Source organism: Phasianus colchicus, chromosome 19 (genome assembly GCF_987193195.1).
Source record: "Phasianus colchicus chromosome 19, bPhaCol1.hap1.1, whole genome shotgun sequence".
NCBI lineage: Eukaryota > Metazoa > Chordata > Aves > Galliformes > Phasianidae > Phasianus > Phasianus colchicus.
Genome location: NC_143454.1, coordinates 11,028,349 through 11,053,049, shown reverse-complemented (window position 1 = coordinate 11,053,049; position 24,701 = coordinate 11,028,349). Strand labels below are relative to the sequence as shown.

At 42.9% G+C, this 24,701-nt stretch overlaps 2 protein-coding genes across 5 annotated transcripts in view; one reads left to right on the top strand and one right to left on the bottom strand.

Moving 5' to 3' along the window:
* The window catches only part of RABGAP1 (RAB GTPase activating protein 1), a 60,868-nt gene extending 43,741 nt beyond the window's left edge, over window positions 1–17,127 (bottom strand). Inside the window, exons 1-10 of one of the 2 annotated variants that reach the window (XM_031601958.2) lie at window positions 17,046–17,127; window positions 10,460–10,661; window positions 5,608–5,842; window positions 4,882–5,086; window positions 4,219–4,393; window positions 3,749–3,906; window positions 2,677–2,787; window positions 1,568–1,634; window positions 1,145–1,247; window positions 171–340 (exon numbers count right to left, since the gene is read on the bottom strand). In XM_031601958.2, the coding sequence (XP_031457818.1) occupies window positions 171–340; window positions 1,145–1,247; window positions 1,568–1,634; window positions 2,677–2,787; window positions 3,749–3,906; window positions 4,219–4,393; window positions 4,882–5,086; window positions 5,608–5,842; window positions 10,460–10,609 (1,374 nt within the window). In that variant the 5' untranslated portion in view covers window positions 10,610–10,661; window positions 17,046–17,127. Of the gene's footprint in view, window positions 1–170; window positions 341–1,144; window positions 1,248–1,567; window positions 1,635–2,676; window positions 2,788–3,748; window positions 3,907–4,218; window positions 4,394–4,881; window positions 5,087–5,607; window positions 5,843–10,459; window positions 10,662–16,567; window positions 16,662–17,045 lie in introns of those variants that run through there. The other variant, XM_090121578.1, reaches the window with a different exon arrangement.
* Window positions 17,128–17,154: 27 nt separating this feature from the next.
* ZBTB26 (zinc finger and BTB domain containing 26) lies at window positions 17,155–24,660 on the top strand. 3 transcript variants are annotated; one of them, XM_090121554.1, is made up of 3 exons: window positions 17,155–17,234; window positions 17,478–17,537; window positions 19,301–24,660. In XM_090121554.1, the coding sequence occupies exons 1-3, from the start codon at window positions 17,191–17,193 to the stop codon at window positions 20,625–20,627; spliced, it is 1,431 nt and encodes a 476-aa protein (XP_089977680.1). In that variant the 5' UTR covers window positions 17,155–17,190; the 3' UTR covers window positions 20,628–24,660. The 3 variants fall into 3 exon arrangements, with proteins under 3 accessions (XP_089977680.1, XP_089977679.1, XP_031457800.1); XM_031601940.2 differs by having other exon boundaries at window positions 17,160–17,230; XM_090121553.1 differs by having other exon boundaries at window positions 17,155–17,537.
* The last annotated feature ends 41 nt before the right edge of the window (window positions 24,661–24,701 follow it).

Genomic DNA, 24,701 nt, shown 5'->3' with positions numbered 1-24,701 from the left:
AATAACTACAATTTTCTTTACCCCCAGCGTATGTGTATTTATTCTGCATTACACCATCAGCCTCCTCTCGATGGGTATGGTCAACCGTATCACGATTACCTTTGAAAAACAACCCTGCCAAATCACAAATTAACTGCAGGTGAAAGAAAAGAAAAAGAAAAAAGTGTTACCTGTTTTAATTTCAGGAAAAAATTTTCAGTAGAGCTACGTTTGCTGAAGGGCCAGAACAATCTCTCATTAGGTGAACAAACTCTGACTTTAGTCTCCAGAATGAATCGAACGGGTTCCTGAACCTCAGTTATCACCAAGTCCACAGCAGTAGTCATGAACAGTACTTTATCTAGAGAGAAATCCCAAAGCAACAATAAGAGAAATACCCCACAGTGCAGATCTGTCTCCTAGCTAAGTAATATTTTATTCATTTTTAGAAGTTACCTACAAAAAATTCAAGTCTTACCTCACTAAACAGCAGTTAAGACCCCCTCAGCTGTGTGAATTTAGAAAACTGACTACATACTATGATTCTCCAAAAGGAGCCAAATGCAGCAGCAGACTGTACCCAGCACCTGACTTCTATGACTTTGCTCAGTCAATTCCTATGGAGTTTCCCAACCCTTGAAGCTAAGGGTGACAATACATTGCAAAGATGATCAGTTAGTTGACATCTTAACAAAAGTAAAGACAGATCTGTTTCGGAACTCCAGAGAGCAATGCAGCATCAGTTACTTCCAGATTATAGTTGGACTATTTCCTTGTTATTATCATAGGTACAAAATCCTTTTTCTTTTTGTATTAAAAACTTGGAAGCAGAAAAATCTGAACTGATCACCAAAACTAAGTGAAGAGGAAGCCTGCAGTCCATTCAGTGCAATTTCCAATGGGATTCTTAAACTCTAACAGAGCACAGTGAGGCTGCACCTTGTCCCCACATTTGTACAGCCCCTTATTGAGACACAGTTATTCCTACAAAGCATTATTTCTAAACATAGGATTTTTCTTCTATACTTGTTCTGTTTCTGACATTATATCCCATATTATGAAGAAAGTCTGTGCAAGAAGCACCTTAAAGAAAGGAGAACTTATCCAGTGCTCCCTGTATAAATTATCTACCTTGACTAAGGATAAAATCTGTCCAGGTTCATACCTTTTGGTGTTTCTTCATTTACAAATTGGAAGTGTGGAGATTTTTGATTCCAGCTGCCGGTGATCACGTATGATTTCCCATCAGAACTTTTACCCATGGACTCCTGGAAACAAGGAAGCTTATGAATCTTTATTTAAATTAAAGCAACTTCTATATTACAAGAGCTTCAACTACATAAAACAGCTCCAGCAGAGGTGAGAAAAGGGCATGTGAAGTTCATTTTGCATGATCCTATAACAGATATCACCTCTGAAAATAAAAACAGAATTAACAACGCAATTTTCCAGGGCAACACTCAAGAGTATGATGTACAGTATCAACCCACAACAAGCATGCCTAAGCATCTAAATCTTTTCTGTCTAACCTGAGATCGTAAGCAATTACAGTACAAGTCATTAGATTTTGTTAATAGAAGACCCTTACCAAATCTAGAAGGTGCATGTCACCACTCCGAACATCTTTCCCACGGCTCAGGAGGAGGCCAAAACATCTGGAAAGTCAGGCAAAAGAAATTAATCTGCAAAAATTACTATTTATAAACAAATCATAAGCATTCATTGTCTAAATATTCCATCACACACCACAAGCAGCCCATGAATGCAGTAAGAAATGTCAACAATCCTTGACATTTGAGCACAGTATCGAGCACATCAACCAAAACAATGTCAAGCCAATATTAAAAATGTCAAGCAAAATTTCACAAGAATATTTACATGATGATTTTATCCTGCCTACAGTGGCCCGTACAGTTCAATTAACTTTGTTTTCAAAGACAACTGTACGTCAAACAATCTCCTAACAAGGGCTCCCTATTCTGCAGGTAGGATAATACTGCCTCTTTTCTTCTCTTTTCATTTCTTCTTGTTTGGCTGGTTGGTTTGAGACATGTTTGCATAGAATTTCACCTTTGACACTAACAAGAATCAGGAAATTCCACATGAAGTGCAAGGAACTATCTTTTATGGTTTTACTTTGCATAAATACTACCCACTGAGGTATATTGCACTTCATCCTCTGGTTGACCACACTTCCTGAAGTTCCTGCTTTTTGTCAGACTGCAGAGTTTGGCAGAAGCTGCATCTTTTCTCTGTATTACAAAAAATTCTGTCAGTCATCAAAAACTGCCTGTTCATTTCTATGAAGTGAAAGATTTGAAATCTGAACTCTCCTCTTCCCTACAAAGGTGCTTCATATTCTAGAATTCCAGACCACAGCAGATTCAAAGCATATGTACAAGAAATATTCTCAGACGCAACCAAGAAGAAAGGAATGTTTTTGAACAGGTTAGAGGAGATATGACCACTGGCTAAACAAGCAGATCTGTGCAAGATTTCACTGTGCCTGCATTGTGTCCCCATCACACACATGCTGAACAAACCAGCCACATCTTCTGCACAGTTCCACTCAACTCAGAGGCATGGAATTAAGTTACACAAAAAGAGTATTCATAAAAGTTATTAAACTGCTGCCTCGGAAGAAAGAGCACAAAACATTAAATAAAGATATATATATTTTTTAATTTATATCATTACCTCTCAATAGCAAGCTCCTTATTAGTTGTCTGTTGGACATAAATCACTATCTTCTTATCGATTCCTTGGCGGAGTTTAAAGCACTGCCTGTCCTTGTCTTTGGGAACTGCACTGTTATTTATCAGAAAGGGAAAAAAAATATTCAGACCACCATTTATCTGTATTCTTTGAACGTATCAAAACCAGCATCAGACATTCTTGTGAGATGTCCAGCAGCATTTTAAGAAAGTTTCTAAATACTGATTTCTCATATTATTTAATAGATAGCAATTGCACGTTATTACTTACACAAAGCAGCATATCACTTTCTTTTTTCACAAGAGAGGCAAACTGTTTATTTCAGAAATCTTTCTAAGAGTTATTTTAATTTCTAGGATAAGTATACTAAGTATAGGTCTGAACTTCAGAGATCATACAAGAATTAGTGTCAAACCTCTAAAGCCAGCTATTTGAATTAAAACCTGTACAGTACACCCATCATAGATAGGATTCTACTTTGCTGGAATGGTTCTACACTACCTGCACCGTGGTGGCTACAACAACATCGGTACCATGACAGCAGGACTGAACATCACCTACTGTACCACCGTGTGCTGCAGCTACACATCCTGGCAATTGCTGCTGCTGCATCCGAGCCCAAGAACCATCTGTATCTTTCATGCTTGGGCTCTGAGCTAATCGTTTTTCAGCTGCTAGCATTTGAGCAGTCCTTTGGATTGTCTACAATGGAAGGTGCTGAAAAAATATTGGATTATTAGATATGATTTATTTATTTATTTAATAAATAAAGCTTGAGCTAGATGCAAATCCAAGAAAAGAAATGCTGCTGAAGCTGTGGCTGGGAGCCAAGTCAGAATATTTGGCTCAACAAGTCAGAACATTTGGCAGACATGCCGTACTGAAATAAAGACACTTCAGCAATTACAGGAGACTATAAATGGCTGCATTAAACATCTAAGGGCACTGTGTATAGGCTGAGCACAACACAAAAAAACAAATTCTAGCAGACCCATTTCCTTACTTTCCAATAAGAGAAACAGATGCTGTATGCACAAGAATTAAGGACCTATACCTGAAATAACCTTTTCCATCATCTTCTTTGATTTCCAGTGACACAGAGAAGGTGAAAATATCACTGTCTGGAGTCTGTGGAGTGGCAATGGCTGAAAGTGGAGTTTGCTTGGCGGAACGACGAAAGGCAGTGGCAAAGCTGTACAGTATTCGGCTCACCTGCATTTACACAGCAACAAAAAAGTTCAGAAACACTGAAGTGAACAGAATTTAGCAGCTGAAAACCGATCTGAATTTTCACTTACTAACACAATAAGAAATGACTCTATAAAAGTGTTTGCAGCTGCTGTAGGTCTAATTAACTTTTCCTGCACTTCTTAGAAAGTCAGAACATTAAACATGCATTCTCATTTCACATCTGAGGTATGAAAGGTAATGAATTGTATTACCTCTGAAGTACCTGATATAATTTTGCTCTATCTTCTATGTTTACATAATTACATAATTACTTGACAAAAAGATTCAACTTACAGCCTCTTGGATCTCGCATCGGAAGACATGAATCCTGAAGAGTTCTGCATTGTAGTGGCTTTCAGTGAAAGCAAAGCAATCACATTCAGGGGTCCCATCATGCCCTCGTACACAGAAAAGGATTTTATAGATTGGATAATTTGCTATTTCTGTGTTCGTCTGAGGATCTAAAAGTCTGTAAAAAGAGAAGACAGAAAAGAAACCCTGCAGTTTTAGAAGAAGTATTTCAGCCAGCTATTAACTTGCAAGCCTCAACAATTTGACAGTACTGGAGAATGTACATCATACAGAAACTAACTAATATGCAGAGTGGATGGCCTCATCCCTGCTAAGCCTTGTGTACCAGCAGCTATCCTGCCTTACAAGCCAAATATTTCCCAAGCTATTTCCAAAGTGTTTAATCAACAACCACTCCCACCATGGCTTTTGTGGCACCCTGGGTCAAGACTGTATTTCATACTGACCCCTTGGGCATAAAATATCATTGGTAAAAAAATCTGAAGCCCCACTTTTCACAGATCTCTTTAAAATCCACATTTTCTGCTAAAAGAAATCCTAAGTTGCTCAAGACTTCTCCCAGATAAAACAGTAACTTATTTCCTTTGCTGGAAGATAATAATATCAAATGGACAAAGCCAGAGTACAACTGAATGAGCTTCGTACCTCACTGTTCCTTCAGAGACATTAGGCACTGACAGAGTCACATCCAGAGAAATCTGGCACTGGCTTCGTAGGATGCACATCATTCTGAGGGCTTCCACTTCACTCCGGGGAGCATTCACAGAGGCACAGCCTAAGTAGGTGAGCTTGCTAAACACCACACTGTCCTCATCAGTCACAGGCGTAAAAGGGCTCAAATCCCCACAGTCTAAGGTAAGACATAAAGTTGAACATAAGAAGAAAGACAAGGCAAACATAAGTAAAATCAGAGGTTGATCAAGTGCATGTAAAAAGCAACTAAGAAACACATTACAGAAAGGCAGATTAGACCAAAACAGTTCAGAAAAACTCTGCCTGAAAGCAAGTTACTGACAGTAGAAAACACTGCCATCCAAATTCTACAATCAGTCAGTTCACTCAGAGAGCTTTGTGATACAAGTGCACCAATTTTCCATGAAGTAGTAAGATGCACAGACAAGCTAAATAGATGAATTTTTTATACAGCCAGGCAAATAATCTTAATATTTCTGCACAAGGCCAGTACAGAAAGTGTTTTCAGAGGAGAAAATGGTTCAGCATATGGTAATTCCTGAATCACCCAACTCGCGTTAGGTGATTTCAATGAGAAACAGGGACAGTTGGACACACCTGTACCTAAAACTCTCTTGTCTTTCCCCAGATAAAGCTATTTCAGAAGATACCACCAGGTATTCCCCATTTTTTTCTAACCTCCCTGGGATGGTTTCACTGGCAAACTCATTTCTGGTTTCTGGAGTCCTGCCACCGACACTGGGTTAATGGTAGAAGATGCTGAAGCTTCAAGGACAACAGGTTCTTCCCCATCACCATCAGTCCTAACTTCATCACCATGGTCTCGGTCAATTGACTGATCTTCCATAGGTGGATCCATCAGCACGTCTTCAAGTTCCCTCTGCAGCTGCTGTTCGCTTCCATTCCCAACAATCTAAGAGCCACAGAGTTGGGATGCAAAAGACCATTCAATTTTTAAAAAAAAAAAAAAACACAACAAAAAAAACCACACCACCAAACCACCACCTCCCAGACACAAGGTCATTCACCAGCTGCTCCACCAACCAAAACAGCAGTTAACAAATTTAACACGGTTATGGCCATAAACACAAATTGCAACATGAAAATGCTCAGCAGATCAGATTCTATCCACCCTGCTTTAACAAACTAACAAATGGAGCTGAAAGCAGGAATTTCCTAGTACCGGAAAAAGTGAGATTACTTTTAACTAGTCTGTAGTCACTGGCTACAAAGGTTGGCTTATGGCAGAGGAAATTTAGACAAGAACCCACTACAGTGGTCTATTCTAATTCTCAAAATGGTACCAGGAAGGACCAAATATAATTAAATATGCTAAGTGGCTCATGGGTAAGATCACAAGGTTTCACAGGAATAGAAGAATCTGGAATAGGATTACGACATCACGCAGACAAGAAGTCATGTTTACTTCCTAATGCTCATCTTCAGCCTGACCTCGTACTCATTGAAGCCAACAGGAAAGCATGCAGCAGCCTAAGTGGTGTGAAATTTTCATCCCAACGTTAATATTTTTTTTGATGATTCATCATAGAAGCAATTAAAAGAATCTTTCACAAGCATGTGGTCAAAGACATAATCTCTTTAAGCATCAAGTTTATTATTTGGGGTTATGCAGACATTCCTCCAAAAGATGATGATGGAAGAAGATATGCCACGTTGTCTTACTGTACACGATTTATATGTTTTGCAACAAAATATGACAGATTAATGAAAACGTCCTACCTGCCCCATTAAAGTCTATGTATTTAAAATACTAAAGTACCTTCTGTTTCTACAGGAACCATATACTACGGAACTTAGAATTCTGGAACAAACCAGCATCTATCTCATGCCCAGGATTACAAGTCAAACAACTCCAAACATCAAGCTATTGTGTTTGGTACAACAGTTTATGTTAATAAATTACATCTATATACTACTCTATAAAACATGACCTTGAAAATAAAAGTTCCTAAAAATAGCAGGAACAAGTAAAGCACAAGCTCAAGCTGTTTACAGCACAACAGGAAACAGGCACAAAAGGAAGAAAAAGACAGGGGAGATTTACATAGAATGTAATGTTATGTATGAGCAGCAGAACACAGCTTTGAAGCACTGCACCGATCCAACTTAGATTCATGTAAAGAAAAGCAAAGCCAATGCCTGCTTCCATGTGTTTTAAGAATTGAAGAAAGTCTAGATTCAACTATTCTAATGTATAGCATAAGAACATACAGGTGAAGCCCACAGCATAAGCAAAGAACAACAGCCTGCAGAGTAGAATCTTCCTAGTAAACATTCCAAGAACTCAAGCCATGCTACCCACCAAAAGAAGTCTGAAAGCAACATCAAATACACTTTTGGACTGAAGGATTTCTGTTGTTCTCATAATCCCAAGAATCAACAGCTACAAACCAGCTGCCCAAGAAATAAGGCCTAAAACATGAACAAAGGCCAACTTCACCTCAGCCAGTCTTGCACAACCCCATAAATTTACCACATTGAGGGAAGAGCAAACACGAGGTGTAAACTTGTTTGAAACTCTGCTGCAGCCTCCAAGCCAATAAGAGGCAGCACAGAAACGTGGAGCAGAGCTAACGGCAGCAATGAATAAATAAGCACTGTGGCTCTAATATGTACATTCATATAGGTCTGCCTGAAATGGAAGACAGAAACCATTTAGCCTGGTTGATGGTTTCCCTATTTCTCACAACACTGCAAACTAATTTGAGCTTAGGTTTTACACAGCACATTGCCTCCTTCAAAAGTTTCTTTACAGTGCCACAAAGCATTTATTAGAAGTGTTGGTTACTGCCTTCCCCTCACTCATGTGCTCCTGGACTCTGCTGTAGTTCACAGCACTATTATATAGATCTCTAACTTAGCAAAGGACTTGCAATGCAAGGCTTAGGTTTGATCTACAAATTTGACAGTCTATTGCATTCTGCAAACGCAAGCCTACATTCTAGCACCATCATCAGACTGCATTTAGCAAATGTAGGATCCTCAAACTGCTTTTCTAAAGAAACAGAGCACCAGAGAAAGACTTCTGCTCAAACACAAACCTATACTTATTCTCTGTTTCTCTTGGTGGGCTCATCATAGCAAATGGGTTTTGACATCTGCAATTCAGCCTTGTTACATATATCAAAGCAATTGCTTCTTCCCTAAAAAACCCTTCCTCTTTGTTCGTTCCTATGAAATGCCTAACTTCAGGTCTCATTTTGTAGTTAGATTGTTTCCACACACTCTTTAACACTCAGATATCACCATGACAGTACTTTTAACATTCAGTTCTCTGACAACCTTGAGAACTCCATTTATCTGTTCACACAGATAAGCAGTTCAATAATACAGTAAAACTGTCTACTGAAAGGCTATTTGAAGACTAAGAAAAGGATAAAGAACAAAGCTATATTCTGAAGTAGTGTCTCCATATTCTTGTAGAAAAACACTAGAAGACTACTTCTGACCTGAAGGCCAGCTGAAAGATCTTCCTAGCCTTTAGCAGAAGGAGATTAACACAGGAATTTTCCTATTGACAGAACTTAAACTGAGCACTGACTGCTTATCTGAGGCATAACATTTCCATTAATCACACAGGTTACAGCCAATAATGGAGCAGTACGTACGCTCAGACGCTGAGAAATGGAAAGGCTCAAGGTGAATTGCTTGGTTCAGAGATTGTGCTCAGTCCTGGCACCAAATTCAGAAAGAAGCTTATCTTTAAGACCTGCAAAACCCTGTGACATTTAGCACCAAGCCAGGGAACAGCACAACTTTCCTGCACAGTTGCTGATTAGGAAGCAGCAGTGCTAATGCTCTCTTTTCCCCATCAAGTGGTGGAGCACACCTGGAGCTAGTTTTTATAAACTAATTTGGAAGTAAACATATACAGAAAAGTTGAGTGGGAAGTTTCAGGAGTCAGTCTGAAATTGATTACAGATATTCTTCTCTGAAATACTTGCAATCCTCATGAAGATGACTTCATACACGTCCCTTTAACACTTTGACTGTACTCAACAAGATGCATCCAATCATACTAACAAACCAGGAAAGCCACTGTAAGGCAGTCTTTAGACAAGCAATACAAATCTCTCTCTTGTGGAGTGAGAGTTGTTGCAGACTACAGCATTTTGCATGTCCAAACTTTTTTGGGGAATAACAGCATGGAATGAAAAATCTGGTAGACCATGAACATCCCCTGGAGGCTCAAATGAAGCACTGTGACTCTGTGAGGTAAATCACTTACATTACTACATAGGCATTCTCAAGGAAAGGACCACTACGGATGGAAACCATACTGCATTCTGAAGTATTTATAGCTGCTGGTATATGCAGCACCTACCACGAGGTTACAGACTCGTGTCAGGTTGCAGTCTTTAAGCAAGTTTTACAGAACATCATGCTGATTATTGAGGAAATTTCAAATTTTTGCAGACTATCCATCTAGGAGGTGAAAATACAAAATTCTGCAACTGCAATAAGATGTAAGTGAACATTTTTGCCAGATTAAACACAAGATCTTAAGTCTTAAGAAACAGAATTAACTGGAAGACTTTTATAAAAGAAAACAGCCACTATGCTGGCCTGAACTGTGCAGGACTCAAATCGATGCAAGAAAAACAAAGACAGCAATTGGAAGTAAAAGATGAGCAAAGGCATCAAGAAATATTCAAAGTCTCTGTACCAACTGCTGCTACGGAAAAGAGGAATACCCAGTCCACCAGATGGAACACAATTCCTTATCGTCTTTAAAGACATTATTTTAAAGACATAGATGTGACTGACTGCAGTCTCTTGCAGCAGTGGAATAGGTCTGTCCATCTCCCACCAAGAACACACTAACCTGAAACACTACAGGAAATGCTCAGCCTTTAACACGTTAATAAGACAGAATTCTGAGTGACCATCTTATTAGTGTCACTTTGCTTAAAGACTTGTGAAATATATACTGGGATGAAAGATTTTCTTTAAATAGCTGAAGAAAAGAAAAAGAAGTGATGAAGGTCTCTTTCCAGAAATATCCTTTTAAAAGTGAGAAGATGTCAATGCCCTTCCAATTCACAGAAGCCTTCCCACGTAAGCCTGTATTCTCAGATTCATGCCAAGTTGTTGGTTATAAGTACACTCTTGCATTTCTTAAAGAGAATGTTTCACATTGGGGAAAACTTTAATACATAATTGAATTCAAAAATACGTTCAAATCCAATGTGTGTTAATGTTGCTTTCTACCTGAAAGCTGTGAGGAAATCACAGTTTCGAGTTCTGTTTCATACTAAAGACTTCATAAGGGATTAAGTTAAGTGGGAAAGAAAACAACCCACAGGTAGTGATGGATAAAGCTCTTACACAAAACCTAATTATCACCTTGGCATCAGCAAAGTAATGTAGAAACTCCAGGCAAAATCAGTTCTTGAATAAGTTCTCCTTTCTGTCAAGTTTTCCACAATAAAGAAGTCCCTCTTTAAGCTCTTCTATGGTTAGTTTGAATTAGAAGAATAGTGAACAAACTCAGGTTATTAATTCTTACCTTCAGTCCTGTTTTTTCATCATCACTACCATTATTTGTAGATGGTGTTTCATCCCCTTGCCTGGAAACCAAGACAAAATCTTCACTGTTAAGAGTGGATACCGAGTCTGAAGAGACACTGATTTTTCCAACAGAAGCCTTGTCATCCATGACTTAAAAAGGAAGTTCGACTCATGAATGAGATTAAATATTTTATAAACTCCTGAAAAACAAAAATCATAAAAATACTTATATAAACTTCATGCTAAAATGCTCAAATGTTTCTCTTCAGAAACCTGCTGACTAGTTAAAAAAAAAAAACAAACATAACATCTGACAGCACAACCAAGTCACAACTCTTCTGTCAGTGTACACTAATGGTCCTGCTTTGATTTTGCTAAGAAGCACACTACTATTAGATCACTGCCTTCCACAGCCCACAAATGGGAAGTTAAAGCATCTTTTTGCAGTATTTCACGATCGTATCACACACTGCTCTACACGTAGCACAAATGGGCCCTTGGAGCATCTGCTACTCGCAGTGACAAGGGACTCGTCCTAAGGCCAGGTCCATTTCCTTTCTTCAGATGATCCATCTCCCTTCATCTGTGCTCACACACACAAAAGAAACCCACAACAATTTCTGCAGCTATTGGAGCACACTGCAGCCACATTCCCAGCTCCCAGAAAAGAGCTAGAGCCAACCCTTGGTATTTTGCCTAAAGATGCTCTAGAACCGTGGGACATACAGTGCTCTGTGAGCCTACATTGAATCTTCTGTACTGTAAGGAACAATAAAAGATTCCAAGAAGCAGGAAGAACAGTGTGGGCTGGATCAGTACTGAGAATCAGAGCCAAAAGAGGATTTTAAAAAGCTAGAACTGGCACAGAGAGATAATTGAAGTAAGGAACAAAAGGTGAAGTTCAGCTGCACACCTTGAACTCTACAACACAGATTCTCAGAATCAATGGCTCAAAACAGACTGTTGTACTAAAAAAGGCTGATCAAATTTCCCAGAAACCCAATCACACCCTTATCACAACGGCTTGGGTCTTTGCATAATCCCAAGCACGGCCAAACCCAAGCATCTTTTCCACCCAAGCTCTGCCTTCCACTCGGAGGAGCACAGTCCCAACCTGGGAGCAGCAGAGCAGCCAAGTGCAGTGAGCTGGTATGTCCAGCACAGCTCATCACATTCCTTTCTGAACCAAGAACAAAGCATCTGAAAATAGCAAAGCCTGCTTTTATTTCTATCAATACCCTTCTCCCCCTCCACAGCCACCAACATGACTTGAACATCTGCCAGGATGACAACACTTTTTTTCCTCTGTGTTATTTTTAACCTGATCACTCTCACAATTGAGTCCCTTCACGGTCCTGAATAACCCTACACTGGACAACAGAAGCAGTGCGTATGATAATGGATGTGGGTGTTCACTGACATACCTGCGATCACTGGCTTTCATGTTCAAAAGTATGTATGATATTTGCATATCCTTTTTGGAAAGATGCACTGACTTGTAGTGACAGTCACTGGCTGAGTAATGTAGGCAGTTTTAAAAGTTTCACCAGGAGATGCAGATACCTTAAAGGTGGGCACAGCTCTCATTTTTAAAGTTGGCACTGTCTAATTTCTAAAGAAGTTCCTTACTGCGTCATCTACAGAGAATCTGAAAATAACTGACATCAAATATATTGAAACACAATATAAGTAAGCTGCAAACATTTGCAAATCCCCTCAGCAGCATTATTTTCATACAAACGGTGCAAACTCATCTGCCACACAAAGGCGGCACAAGCAGGAGAGATGCTTTTGATCACACTTAGCTGCAAAGACCACCCAGGTGAGGATCAATTCAGCAATTTATTTTGCCATACTGCTTGTCTTGAAGTGTTAACTTATTTCCAAATTCTTTCAATCCAACACCTTTCACCAGCACTAACTTCAATTAACCAGGAAAATTACGCTGTGCTTTTGTATGCTCCTTCTGGTGGCAGCGTGCTGCAAACAGCACACACTCAGTGCAGGGGCACCACTGGCTCAGCCCAACCCCTGCAGCAGTTTCTCAACACAGAATTGCAACAGCAGAAGGTCCTGATTAGCCCAACTTCACCAACTTTACGCTGCGCAGAACTCTTACTGATATTGCACAAGTTAAGAAAGCACAGGAAAGGGGAGACTACTGCAAGAAGCTTTTGTTTGTTAGTGATGCACCACATTGCCCAATACCTCTGGAACCAGCAACAGAAGTTGGGATTAACGCCCAAATGGTTCAGTTGCAAAAGCGCCGCCATAAAATACTAAAAACACTAAAATGTCTTCTGAAGTCAGCGAGAATTTCCATATTCCCTCACTCTGCTCCCCATGCACTTTATTTCCCCTACTGCTTCATATCACTCTTTTGAGCAGATTGCCTCACAGATCGCTTTACCTGAATTGAAAACTCACAATGGCAAAACCCACTGCAGAAAGCTCTGAGCTCATTAAAGCACATGCTGGTGCAGAAGGATGAACATCAAAGCCCAGCAGAGCATTGACGTGCAGCAGGCTCATGGCTCCTCTGAAATCAAAAAGAGAGAACGGCAGCAGCAGGGCAGCTCAGCACAGCACCGCCCGCAGCCGTCCCAAGGACCAAAGTGTCTGTTCTTACAGCATGGGGAATCGGGAGAAAGAACCCAGCCAAGAGCTGACCTCGAGTTTTAAGGTTTCCCTGAAGAAGCCAACATCTCAGCCCTTGCAAGAGACCATTTTGTTTCAATGCAAATAAAATATGAGTTTTCACATGTTTTGTCCCCGACGCACAACTACAACTCAGTAACGCATTTGCCTGAAGGTGCCTTTACACCTCCACGGGAACAGATGCTGGGGCACAATGCATACTGAGAGGCAAACTTTTATTAACTTCTCTGCTTATCTAATTAAATAGATCTCCTGGCCTCTCCCCTCAGAACAGACCATTGGAAAAAGCTGTAAATGAACGTGGCTGGTGCTTGGGTCACTGCTTTCAGTTTTGTTTAAATTTCTAATTCTCAGTAGGATTCTCCTTCACTCTATGCTTGCAGTTTTTACACACTGCAAATCCAAGAACCAAACCGTATTTTAAAAGTATTCTTGTTTATCTCTTAAGCAAGCACCCATCTGTAGCAGCCTCCTTACTGTGGCTATTGAAGAAAATGTCAATCTAAGACCAAAGACACCACGCACCGTGCTAAGATCTCACGTAACCGGAAGACAAACCCACCAAAGTTCAAGAATGGTTCTACAGATTTATTAAACACTTGTCCTTTAGAATCACAGGATCATTAAGGTTGGAAAAGACCTCCCAGGTCACCAACTACCAACCCTCCCTACCATATCACTAAACCAGGTCCTTTACCTTCCTACCCTTTCCCAAGAATTTGGCACCTCATCTGCCACTCACAAGCAAAACTTTCCTCGTAAGAACAGTCAGAATAAATTTAAAAGAGATTAAAGCAAATAGAATATAAAAGATAAAATCTTCCATTTTGTATTGCTGAGAAAGAGTGAGGCCCAATGAAACCTTGTGACATTGCAATCAGGGAAGCAAATCGCACACGACCAGGGCTGCTTCACTCCACTTCCAAAGACAGTCTGGTTTGCAGTATTTAGAATGGCCACAGTAGCACAACGTGCAAGAAGGAAAGCAAAAGAAAACAAGGTTTCAGCTGTGAACTCCTCCAGCTGCTTAGAACAGCAGTTACCCTCACATCAGCACCAGAAGTAGCACTGAATTTAGAGGTGAATTCAAATAAAAAACAACCAACAAACAAACAAACAAAACGCCTGGAGTATTCAGGGCAGAAGTAAGAATAAGCCTAACTGTGCAAAACTAGAGAGAAAAGGTGATCTTTTCTCATCCAGAACCCTTTCAGCTTTTACATTTCTGAAGCAATTCCTACAGCAATTGCACAAAGCACAGCGTGGCTGAGGGATGCACCAGGTACAGAGGAATGATACGGTAACGTGACTTAAATTATTGAAAACAAAATTACCTTAAACAACAAAATTAAAAAGCTTGGCATGCAGAGCAAACCTATATCCACTACCCCTAAAAATAATAAAAATTCACTGCATACAGTGTTGAAAATCATGAAATACAGGAGGTAGCACACAGCTGGGATACTGAGGGGACTGACTCCATATAAATTCATCACTGAAAGTAACATCATTTCTGCTTCTATTTCTCTGCTGTAACAGAACTCAACAACAACAACCACAGCCCAATGTAAGCAGAAGTTCTCCTTCCTGGATTCAGTCAGGGTGAAAGGTGGAATTTGTAGCGGGTTCAGAAGCTTTATGAAGGACTACCCAAAGCTGGTTTATGACAAATAAGGCACCATTCTTTAGGATCCCTGGCTCTTTATGGGCTTTGACACCTGTGACATTTTTCCCCCTTACTTTCAAATAATGCACATTTACTGCTTTATAAATGCACGAGTCCTGAAAAAAAGCCTGGTAAGTGCTAAAGCACAGTGCTGTCTGACAGGCAGCTGCCCAGATTTTCTGTCTGAGCAGAGCAAGAAATTGTTAGAACAAAACTGGTGTCACACTGAGAAACATGGAAAAGGAGCTGTGGTTTGAATTCTTCCGAGCATATACCTGCAGCAGTATTCCATTGCAGCTGTGGGAAAAAAACATGCAAGGAAGATCAATCACCAGCAGCCTTCTTCTCATGTATCACATGCTCAGCCTCATAACCCTATGTTTGATCTTCACCCACCACTCCTTCAAGGAAACAACTGCAGCCTTGCCTTCCCCGTGCAAAACATTCTCAAAGGCAATGAGAAGCATTTTACACTCACAATGAAGCAATAAAACCACTGGAATACTGCATGTGAAAATAAAGATTTTGGTTGACCAAGGAGAGCAAATTCTATACAAATAGCAACTACAATGCTAAATTTGCTGAGCATTTTAAAAGCCTCCGACAGCCACAGAGGTTCCCACCAAGCTCAAGAGACAGACACTACCAGGAGGTAGCACTGCCTCAGCACACAGCCCCACTGCCTGTGGGCACATTGAAGCACAGATGGCAGGGGCTGCCGGAATCATTGCCTATTTCATGCAAAACCAGGAATCAGACAACATACAGGAGTTCAGCTAATGCAATCTTTGTTAACACTCCTTAGCAGAGTTGTAGTCTTGGTTTTAACCTTAATTTGAACTCAGATGAGAGAATTCTAACTTTAGGCTCTCATACCAAGCGGGTCCTCCAGTCCCAGAAGCAAAGCGCAGGCCCTGGAAAACCGCAGCGCAGAGAAGAAACACAGCTGCTGCCTCAGGCAGCCCAGCCCACAGCAGTGTGGGGGAGCTGCCCAGTAGTGCCCCATGCACACCCTGCTGGTTGTGCACCGGGCACAGCCACGTGCAGGACAGCATGGGGCAGGGGCACCCAGCCAGGAGACAACGCTCCGCGTCCCTCTGCATCTCTCTCATCACGACTGATGTGAACGCAGTGCTCCACTCACCAGACACACATTGCACTTTAAGAACATGCTGTGAGAGCTAAAAAAAAAAAACGAGTTCCATGCGATACATGCTGCTAGAAGCTGCCCGCCCTTGGAGTTGGAAAGAGAAGGAAAGCCCTACGCCAGGCTCAATTTGTTAATGTGCTTTCTGTGTACTAAGAATGAAGTCCGCTCAGGTCCTTGACCTTTCTATGCTCAGTAGCAGCCTTTAAAAGTAAAACCACAGCGTTTCTGATGTGCCCACTGCTGTCAGGCATTCTTTTTCAAACAAAGTAGACAAGAATGTCACCAATCGCATCGCCATTTAACAAACCCCTGCAGGAGAAGGGGTTTGGGAGCACAGCCCCTGCCGCACGTAGCAGCACAGCCATGCATTACTCGGTTCCCAGTTTGTGTTTTAGCAATAAATGCAATTTCTCCTTTCTCTCCCAAACTTCGCTCCTGTCTTCCTCTCCTCCTCCCCACAAACAACCCGAGCAGAGGAAGCCCACAAATGTTATTTTCACCGGTTCCACTCTCGCTTCATCGCTGCCCATACGGATTTTTAACCCGACCGCATGCGGTGCGTTTATTTACACTTCGTCTCGCCCCAACCCGACGCGGCCCTTGGCACCGACCCGCCGGGCTCCGGCACGTACTTGCCAACAAGAAGGGAAAACCCGACCGAACCGCCGCCGCTGCGGCACGCGGGGCGGAAAGGAGCTGTGGAGACGACGGAGCGCCGCGGATCGGGACCCGCCCGGGAACCGCCAGAGGCCGCGGATCGGGGGCAGCGGACGCGCGGGGCGGCCCCGGAACACCGCGGGTCGCGGGGAGCGACGCGGCCTCCTCCGCCCCGGGCCCGGCTGAGGGCAGCGCCCGGCGGGAGGACTCCGCCCCGGGCACGGCGCGGCCAGCGCACGCAGGGGCCCGGAAACACCGCGGCGGCAGAGACGGAGGAAAGGGCGGACCGCGGGAGGCCTCCGCCGCTCTCCCACCGGCGGGTGGCGAGGAACGGCGGGGCGGCACCGCGCGCGGACCGGTACCGGGAAGGGAGCGAGGGCCGGCGGCGGGGGGCGGCCCGAGGGAGGGGGCGCGGGGCGCGGGAGCCCCGGCCGGCAGCGCGACCCCACCTACCCCGGCCGCCGCCGCCGCCGCCTCCCGGTGCCGGGCCTGGGCCGCCGCTGCCGCCCACCACGTGACCGGGCGGAGGGGCGGGCGCCCCGCGAGGCGCTTCCGGGTGCGGGGCGGAGGGCGCGGGAGCGCTTCCGGCGGCCGAACAATGCGGTTCCGAGTCGCCGTCGCGGGCGCTGGCGGCAGCCGTAGGTCCCGGCGGGCGCGCGGGGCGCGGGGCGCGGCCCCGGAGCGGGGCCCGGAGCGGGGCGCGGCTCCCGCCCCCCCCGCCGCCGCCGCTACCTCCGCCGCGGGCCGCCTCCGGAGGGCGGCCGGGCCCGGCCGGGAGCGCGGTGGGGCGCGGGGCCGCCCGGGGGGCGCGGCCGACGGCCGGGCCGGGGCGGCGCGGTGCCAGCCCCGGGCGGCGGCTCACGGCGGCTCTCCTCCCCTCTCTAGGTCCGTAGCCGGGGGCAGCGGCAGCGGGTGCCGGCGGGGTGACGCGGCCCGGCGCTCCAGGTACGCGGCCCTTTCCTCCGGGCGCGGCGGCGGGGGCTGGGGGGCGGCGGGCGGCACCGCGACGTGAGCGGCCGGGGCCGTTCCGGAGGGGTTCACGGCGACGAAGCGGCTGTGCTCCGCCCGGCCCCGGTTTGGGCTGCGAGAGGTGCCGCGTTTGTTGCTTGGCTCCTTGGCGTCCTTAGAGGCAGCTTAACGTGCCTGAAGGCCGGTCGCTCTTTTCTGTGCGCATTCACTCGCGGCGTAGCGGAGACTTTTGCTTCCCAGCGGTGGCTTTCGTTGCCCCGGAGATGAAGTGTGCCAGACGGCACTGGACTCGGGGCGACTCAGGCGTGTGGCTTCGCAGCCTGTAGGTGTAACAAAGTCGGTTGTACTACCGATGCTGCCGCTCTCTCTGAATGTTCAGTCCGCAGTTATACAACCAGGTTTTAATAGTTTGTATTTTCTGTACGTCGCACACTGGTAGCTGTGTGTGGTGCACGTCTCAAAATGATATCGCATCAGAACATTGGAACAACTCAGTCTGTCAGCAGATACTGCTGAAAATGTTCCTCCTGGAACCCTTGTCTTGTGTATTGGTTCACTTACAAGAGGCACAACTCTATTTCCTCTTGTGTACGTTGAGCTAAAATTTCATGCCCCAAGAGAGCAGTATCTGCTTTTACCTGTGAACTTTGAAGCTTCTTTTCCAGCTCAATGTGGTGTTTGTAATAGTTGTGAGGTGTAACTTTGGTATTGTTTTGCTGTTGCATCTCACCAAACCTTGCGTCATTTGGTCAATCTTCTGTGATTTCTTAATTTCCTGCAATCACGGTTCTCTGTCAGTATTATGTGAAGTGTTTCATCAAAATCAGTGTAGCCTTATAAACTCTTAAGAGAACTGTTGCAAGATAACATGTTGATATCTGTCCTTTAGAAAACCCACTGGCTTTCATTCCAAATAGGAGAACAAAATTCCTAGAGGAGTGGTCTTTCAAAGAATGTAAGAAACAAGACTTCCTACATTCCCCACATACTCAAATCAGGGAGCCTGGGAAGCATGATTTATAGAATGTGGGGCTATACGGAACATTTTTTCTTAGATCCTTTAAAAAAACACAGGACAGACTACTGCTCCTCTTCATGTGCACACACACAAAACAAGTTCAAGGCAATGTAGGACAGTCACTTAAATCCAGTGCTGCTGATACTGGAAAGCTTGTGTAGTCCTTTCTGCTAAGATAGGTTAATTGGACTTAAAAGTACTTGCAGCAAAACAATTTGTCCTATATCAATATTTCTGAAATGATGGAGTGTCTTAGAGGGCTTGTAACCATTATTCTTGGGCTGCATGTCTTTAAAGTAACATGTTATATGTACGAGAGGGATTTTTGTGTCTTGCAGATGTGTGTTATGAAAGCTCTTTAACATGGAAGTAAACAAAGAACCAAAATGCTAAAGGGCTGTCATTGTATTTGGAAAAGACAAAAATCTATGAAGAATTTTATTGTGGAAGCAAAACTATACAACAGCTAAGACTGCTAAAATACTTGCATGATTTCCCTTTAAATTCCACAAGTAATGTGGAAGACATTGTAAGGTTTTAGGACACTGCTTCAAGAGAATATCTGTCATCGTTTCTACTTCATAATCAAACTGCATCAATTTTTTTTTTTTTTTAAGGTACTGCAGGGCAGTGTGTAACACAGACTTTTCTGATTTGTGTTCTGGAAACAAAATAAAGCATTCTCACTTGTTTTTTTTTTTTCCTTGCTGCTTTCCTTTAGGTGTGCCAAAATGTCAGAAAGATCAGATATTCTTCACTTCAAGTTTGACAATTACGGCGATTCGATGTTACAGAAAATGAACAAACTGAGAGAAGAAAACAAATTTTGTGATGTTGTCGTCCATATAGATGATGTTGAAGTTCATGGGCATAAAATTGTATTTGCTGCTGGCTCTCCCTTTTTAAGAGATCAGTTCTTATTAAATGACTCTAGAGATGTAAAAATCTCTATCCTGCAAAGTTCGGAAGTAGGGAGGCAGTTGCTTTTATCTTGTTACAGTGGAGTTCTGGAGTTTCCTGAAATGGAGCTGGTAAACTACTTAACTGCTGCGAGCTTTCTGCAGATGAGCCACATTGTTGAACGATGTACCCAGGCACTTTGGAAGTTCATAAAACCGAAGCAGCCGTTGGAGAGCAAGGAGTGTGAACAGCAAAGTGACTCCTCTGAGCTGAAGGAACATGGAGAAGATGAAGACTCTCTGCCACAAGATTCACCTTGTATTCAACCTTCAGAAGACAGTATGGACATGGAGGATAGTGATATTCAGATTATCAAGGTGGAATCCATTGGGGAGGTGACAGAAGTTAGAAATAAGAAGGATCAGAACCAGTTTATTTCTTCTGAACAAACTGCATTGCATTCCTCTGAACCTCAACACTTTCTAATCAACTCCACTGTTGAAAACAGAGCAAGTGAAATAGAGCAAAACCACCTCCACAATTATGCCCTTTCATATGCTGGCAGTGATAACATCATTCTGGCCTCTAAAGATATGTTTGGGTCTAACAACCGTGGTATAGACAAAGGCCTCCAGTGGCACCATCAGTGTCCAAAGTGCACAAGAGTATTTCGGCATCTAGAAAACTATGCTAATCACTTAAAGATGCACAAACTATTCATGTGTCTCCTCTGTGGCAAGACATTCACTCAGAAAGGCAATCTCCACCGGCACATGAGAGTGCATGCAGGCATCAAACCGTTCCAATGTAAGATCTGTGGGAAAACCTTCTCTCAGAAATGTTCCTTACAGGACCATCTCAACCTGCACAGTGGGGACAAGCCCCATAAGTGTAACTACTGTGACATGGTGTTTGCGCATAAGCCCGTTCTGAGGAAACATCTTAAACAGCTACATGGTAAAAATAGCTTTGACAATGCCAATGAAAGAAATGTTCAAGACATAACGGTGGACTTCGATTCATTCACATGTAGTGCTGCTACAGACAGTAAGGTCTGTCAGCAGGCCGATGGAAGCCAGGTACTGGATGCAGGGAAGCTGCCTCAGGCTGTGCTCAGTTTAAGAAATGATAGTACCTGTGTCAATTAAGCAATTAAAAACAGCCCTTTGTAGGGATCATGACTCAGAGGAGCAAACAGTTGGCTTGGGCTCTTACCTAAACTAGTGGTATGCTCTGAAAGGCTTCTGATGGAGGGTTGGATTGCAAAACCTGGCAGGTCTTCAGCCATCGTTCTTAGTCTTACTTGATATTTTCTGTGAATAACAATCTTCCTTCAGGTTTCTGTCTGTGTCTCTACTGTGGATTAAGGGGTTAATTGTTTCATTTCTCTCTGATTAGGAGACTCAAGACTAACACCTTTTGAAAGACTGTTGCTGTGTGCTGCAAGTAAACCATCTGCTGTACATTTAGAGGCTTCTCTGTGTCTGGGCAGATGGAGGAAAGAGCAAAGAGGACAAGTGTGTGAGATAACCCAATTGTTATTTTATAAAGCACTGGATCACTGAAAGCACTCCATATAGTGCTAATTTGTTTTAAACTTACCTCTTAACGTTATTTTTGTCTGATCTTACCCCTAGACCCCTACAGTTGAAATGAAGTATATTTGTGTCACTTTTTTCCCTTTCTAAACTATTTCAAGAAATTTCTGCTGCCAGTTAACACTATCTTAAAAGCTCTCAGGGTTTTTAATGTTGGCATGCATTATGAAGAGGTGAAGCCCTGAATAATTTGGCAGGGTTAGTTGATCATTGCATAGAACTGTTCAAAATGAGATGGGTTGCAGCTCTGGAATGCGTGAGCTCGGCACCTGGAGTGCCAGGTATGACCTGTTTCATAAGCTGTCATACACAGAAATATTAAAGGGCACTTACCATTGTATGTACTGATTCAAGGTAAGCACTTCAAAACTAGAAGTTGTCATCTATCTTCCATAAATTTTGTTTAAATAATCACAGCAGTTGCTACTTTCCTAATTGGTTTTAGAGCAAAGCTGGAGTGAAAAAACACTGCTTTTTGACACTGTGAAAAGAATCTGTTTTAAAAGCTGCAATGTATAGGAACTCCATGCTTTTTTTTTCCCCCTTAACTCTTGTGTATGTCTCCTTGAGAACTAATAAGAGCCACGTCAGTTAATATGAAAAAAAAAAAAAAAAGAAAAAAGTACTTACCATAGGTAGGTAAGAACATTAACAACATGAAGTTTTTTGATTTCTTGGATACTAAAAGGATGCTTTTCTTTAAAGTGACCTACATAATTCATGCCCATTAGCATTTTACAGAGCCTAAGATGAGGTATAGGTAGCATAATTTCCATAGGTTAGTTTATCAGCTATCGACTGTACTTAGCAATACCTCATGTGTACCGCCTTAAACATCAGATGTTGTGGGAATGGCATATTAGTTGGGATTTTGGGATTATTACTTCACAAAAGTGCCATGGAGTTACCCACATCCCAATCAGGCTGAAAGAAACGAATTTCTCATCTGCTGAACACCATTCCTAGTGGAACAGCATTCTTATATTGAAGTGTAGCACAGATTAATAATCAAGTGGCTGATCCTTGGTAGAGAACTGCTGTTTATGTTTGGAATAAGTATTTCTTCCAGTGCAGCTCTTTTCCTCAAGGTTTGCCATGAGGCTGAGATTATGCTTCCTACCTAAAAGTAGTATTGTGTGTTTGAATGAGGGGTAGGGATAGGGGGGAGGCTGCTATTGTATGGTTAAAAATGCTCAACAGGTATGACCAAAGGTGTGTTAGAGCAGAAAAATGTTTTGTACGTAATTATCAAAAGTTGGTCTTGGTCTTCAGATACGTATATGTAGAAACCAGGATTTCCTTATGCAGACTTGACACTGATGAATGGTAAAAATGTGTTAATCTTGCAGACCATTTTCAGAAATCCACATACCTTCGAGTAGAAAAGCAAGGTGATTCTGTGAATCCGTTTTTGCAATTGAGTTTTTGAACTACTGTACTTGACTGTTACATTAACTATTATTACATGGACAGCTATGAAGTAATAAGCAGTGGAAAGGGCATTATATCTTTCAAGTTGTAGCAAATATATTTAGGCCAAAAATGTAACTTTTTGGAACTTAAAAAATTCAGGTTCTTGGGGCAGAAAATAGGTAGGCATGGGAAAAGTTTTTTTTCCTCTGAAGTAACCTGCTTTCAGTATAACTTTGAGCTAAAACAGATCATGACAGTTGCATCTGACACTTGCGTTCTGACTTTGGGCAGAATCTTCTGCGTCGTTAAGAAGTTCTTATAATGTTATTCATTACGTGGAAATAAGTTGTAGCTCTGATGTCAAAAAGAAGATAGATGTGGAGAATAAGAACTTTGCAGAGCCAGGTCAACGTGCTGTAAGGGATTAGTGGAAAATCTAACACTATACAAATATGGACATAATAAAGAAAATGGTCTTCTGCCAGAGAAAGGAATAAAACTGTACAAATGCCAAGAAAATGGATGTTATTAGGAGGTCTGTCTGGAAAGTTTCTTCATGGAATTTCAAAGCTTTAATATTATTGCAAGGAGGATACAGCTTGTTGAAATAGCCGTTGGTGGCCTGAAGCTGAAACAAAGAGATGAGAGGTTATCCTAAGAAACTAAAAGATGATTTGATCAAGATATTTGGGTTTTCTGTCCACCCTGCACTGTGGTGATACCAACTTGTGAGAAGGCTGAGACTGCTGGCTACTCATTTAAAAGGCTGCTTGTGACCATTTGGTGAGATCATGGCAGAAAAAAATAGGAAAAAGCAGAAATGCAGAAGACTGCTTCTTCAATGAAAATGAAACACATCTGTTGGATGAAAGGTGACTTACAAACGTTTGTGCTTTTCGCCTGGCAAAGGGATACAGACCAAAAGAGTTATGCAGGAGACAGCTATGTAAATCCAGAAGCAGTGGAGATCTAAGAGGGCAATGTGCTGATGAGCGCAATGTGAAGTGTTCTGGTAGATTTCATGTAAGATTTGCCCCTATATGGAGCAGAGAAGTTAAGAGTATAAAAGAGATATTGGAAAAGCAAAACCTGGGTACTGCCTCTTCCCTGGATTAGATTAAAATGGAGTGAGAATTATTATAAACAGAATATACAGAGGCAGCTTGATTTTAGAGTAAGATGAACTTAATTGTCCATGTATGTAAAATGTTGTCTTCATTGCATTGTTCCAGTTAGTGAAAGACTAGATCCAGTGGTTGTTGCTGCTGATGCTGCATATTCAGATAAGGACTATGGCAGTTATCGTAATCTATGTGTTAATGTGTAGAATACTATTTGCTGGTAAGTGGATAGTCTCACAACTTAATGTGCTGTACAACGTCCTGCATAATCTAAAAATATCTGGTCTACTACAAAAATATTTTAATAACCTCTTGAATATATTAGGATTTTTATGTTGGCATTTTATTTATTTGACATAGAATTCTTAGAAGTCTTAGATTTACGAGGTTGGGGCTCACCACCTCACTGAGCAGTGGTAGCTCATGTAGCATGTCTTCCTGCAGAACGTGGTGCAGCTGCACAGCCTCCTGCAGGGATCAGGGATGAGTCTTTCCTTATTTTTTCGTTTAGAGGGCCTGTTTTGCAAGTCCATAACTGATACGATTGAAGTGTCAGCCTTTCTCCCCTGACTTTTTGGCAAAACCGATAGCTGCCGCTGAACTCCTCTCAAAGAAACTTAATGCTTCCATGAGGCTGGTTGTGGTTCTGGTTCTGGAGCCGCTGGGAGGAATAAAGGCCGAGAATCAGAGCGTGACACCAGCTGAAATCGTGGAAAGGATTGGGAGCTCGCGATAGACTGCGATTTTGAGAAGAAGGAGGTGAACGGGTGAACTGCCGGCTCTCATCACTCACTGAATGAGCGCTTTCTCGTGGGCCTACAGCCGACGGACCGAGCATCAGCTACCTCTCCAGAGACTGGGCGGGAGGCTCATCCCGAGCGTTACCAAAGCAGGCTGGGGGGGCCGGGCCCGGCGGCAGGAGCCGGCGCCGCCCGTTCCTCTCGGCCGCCCCGGGGCCCTGCGCCGCCGCCCTCCCGAGCGCCTTACGGGGCGGCGGGGCCGCTGCGTTGCTACCTCTCCCGGGCGGGTGGCGCCGTGCCGCTGTAGCAGTGCCAAGTCTTGTAATAAACGTGCTGCTAACTTCCGCACC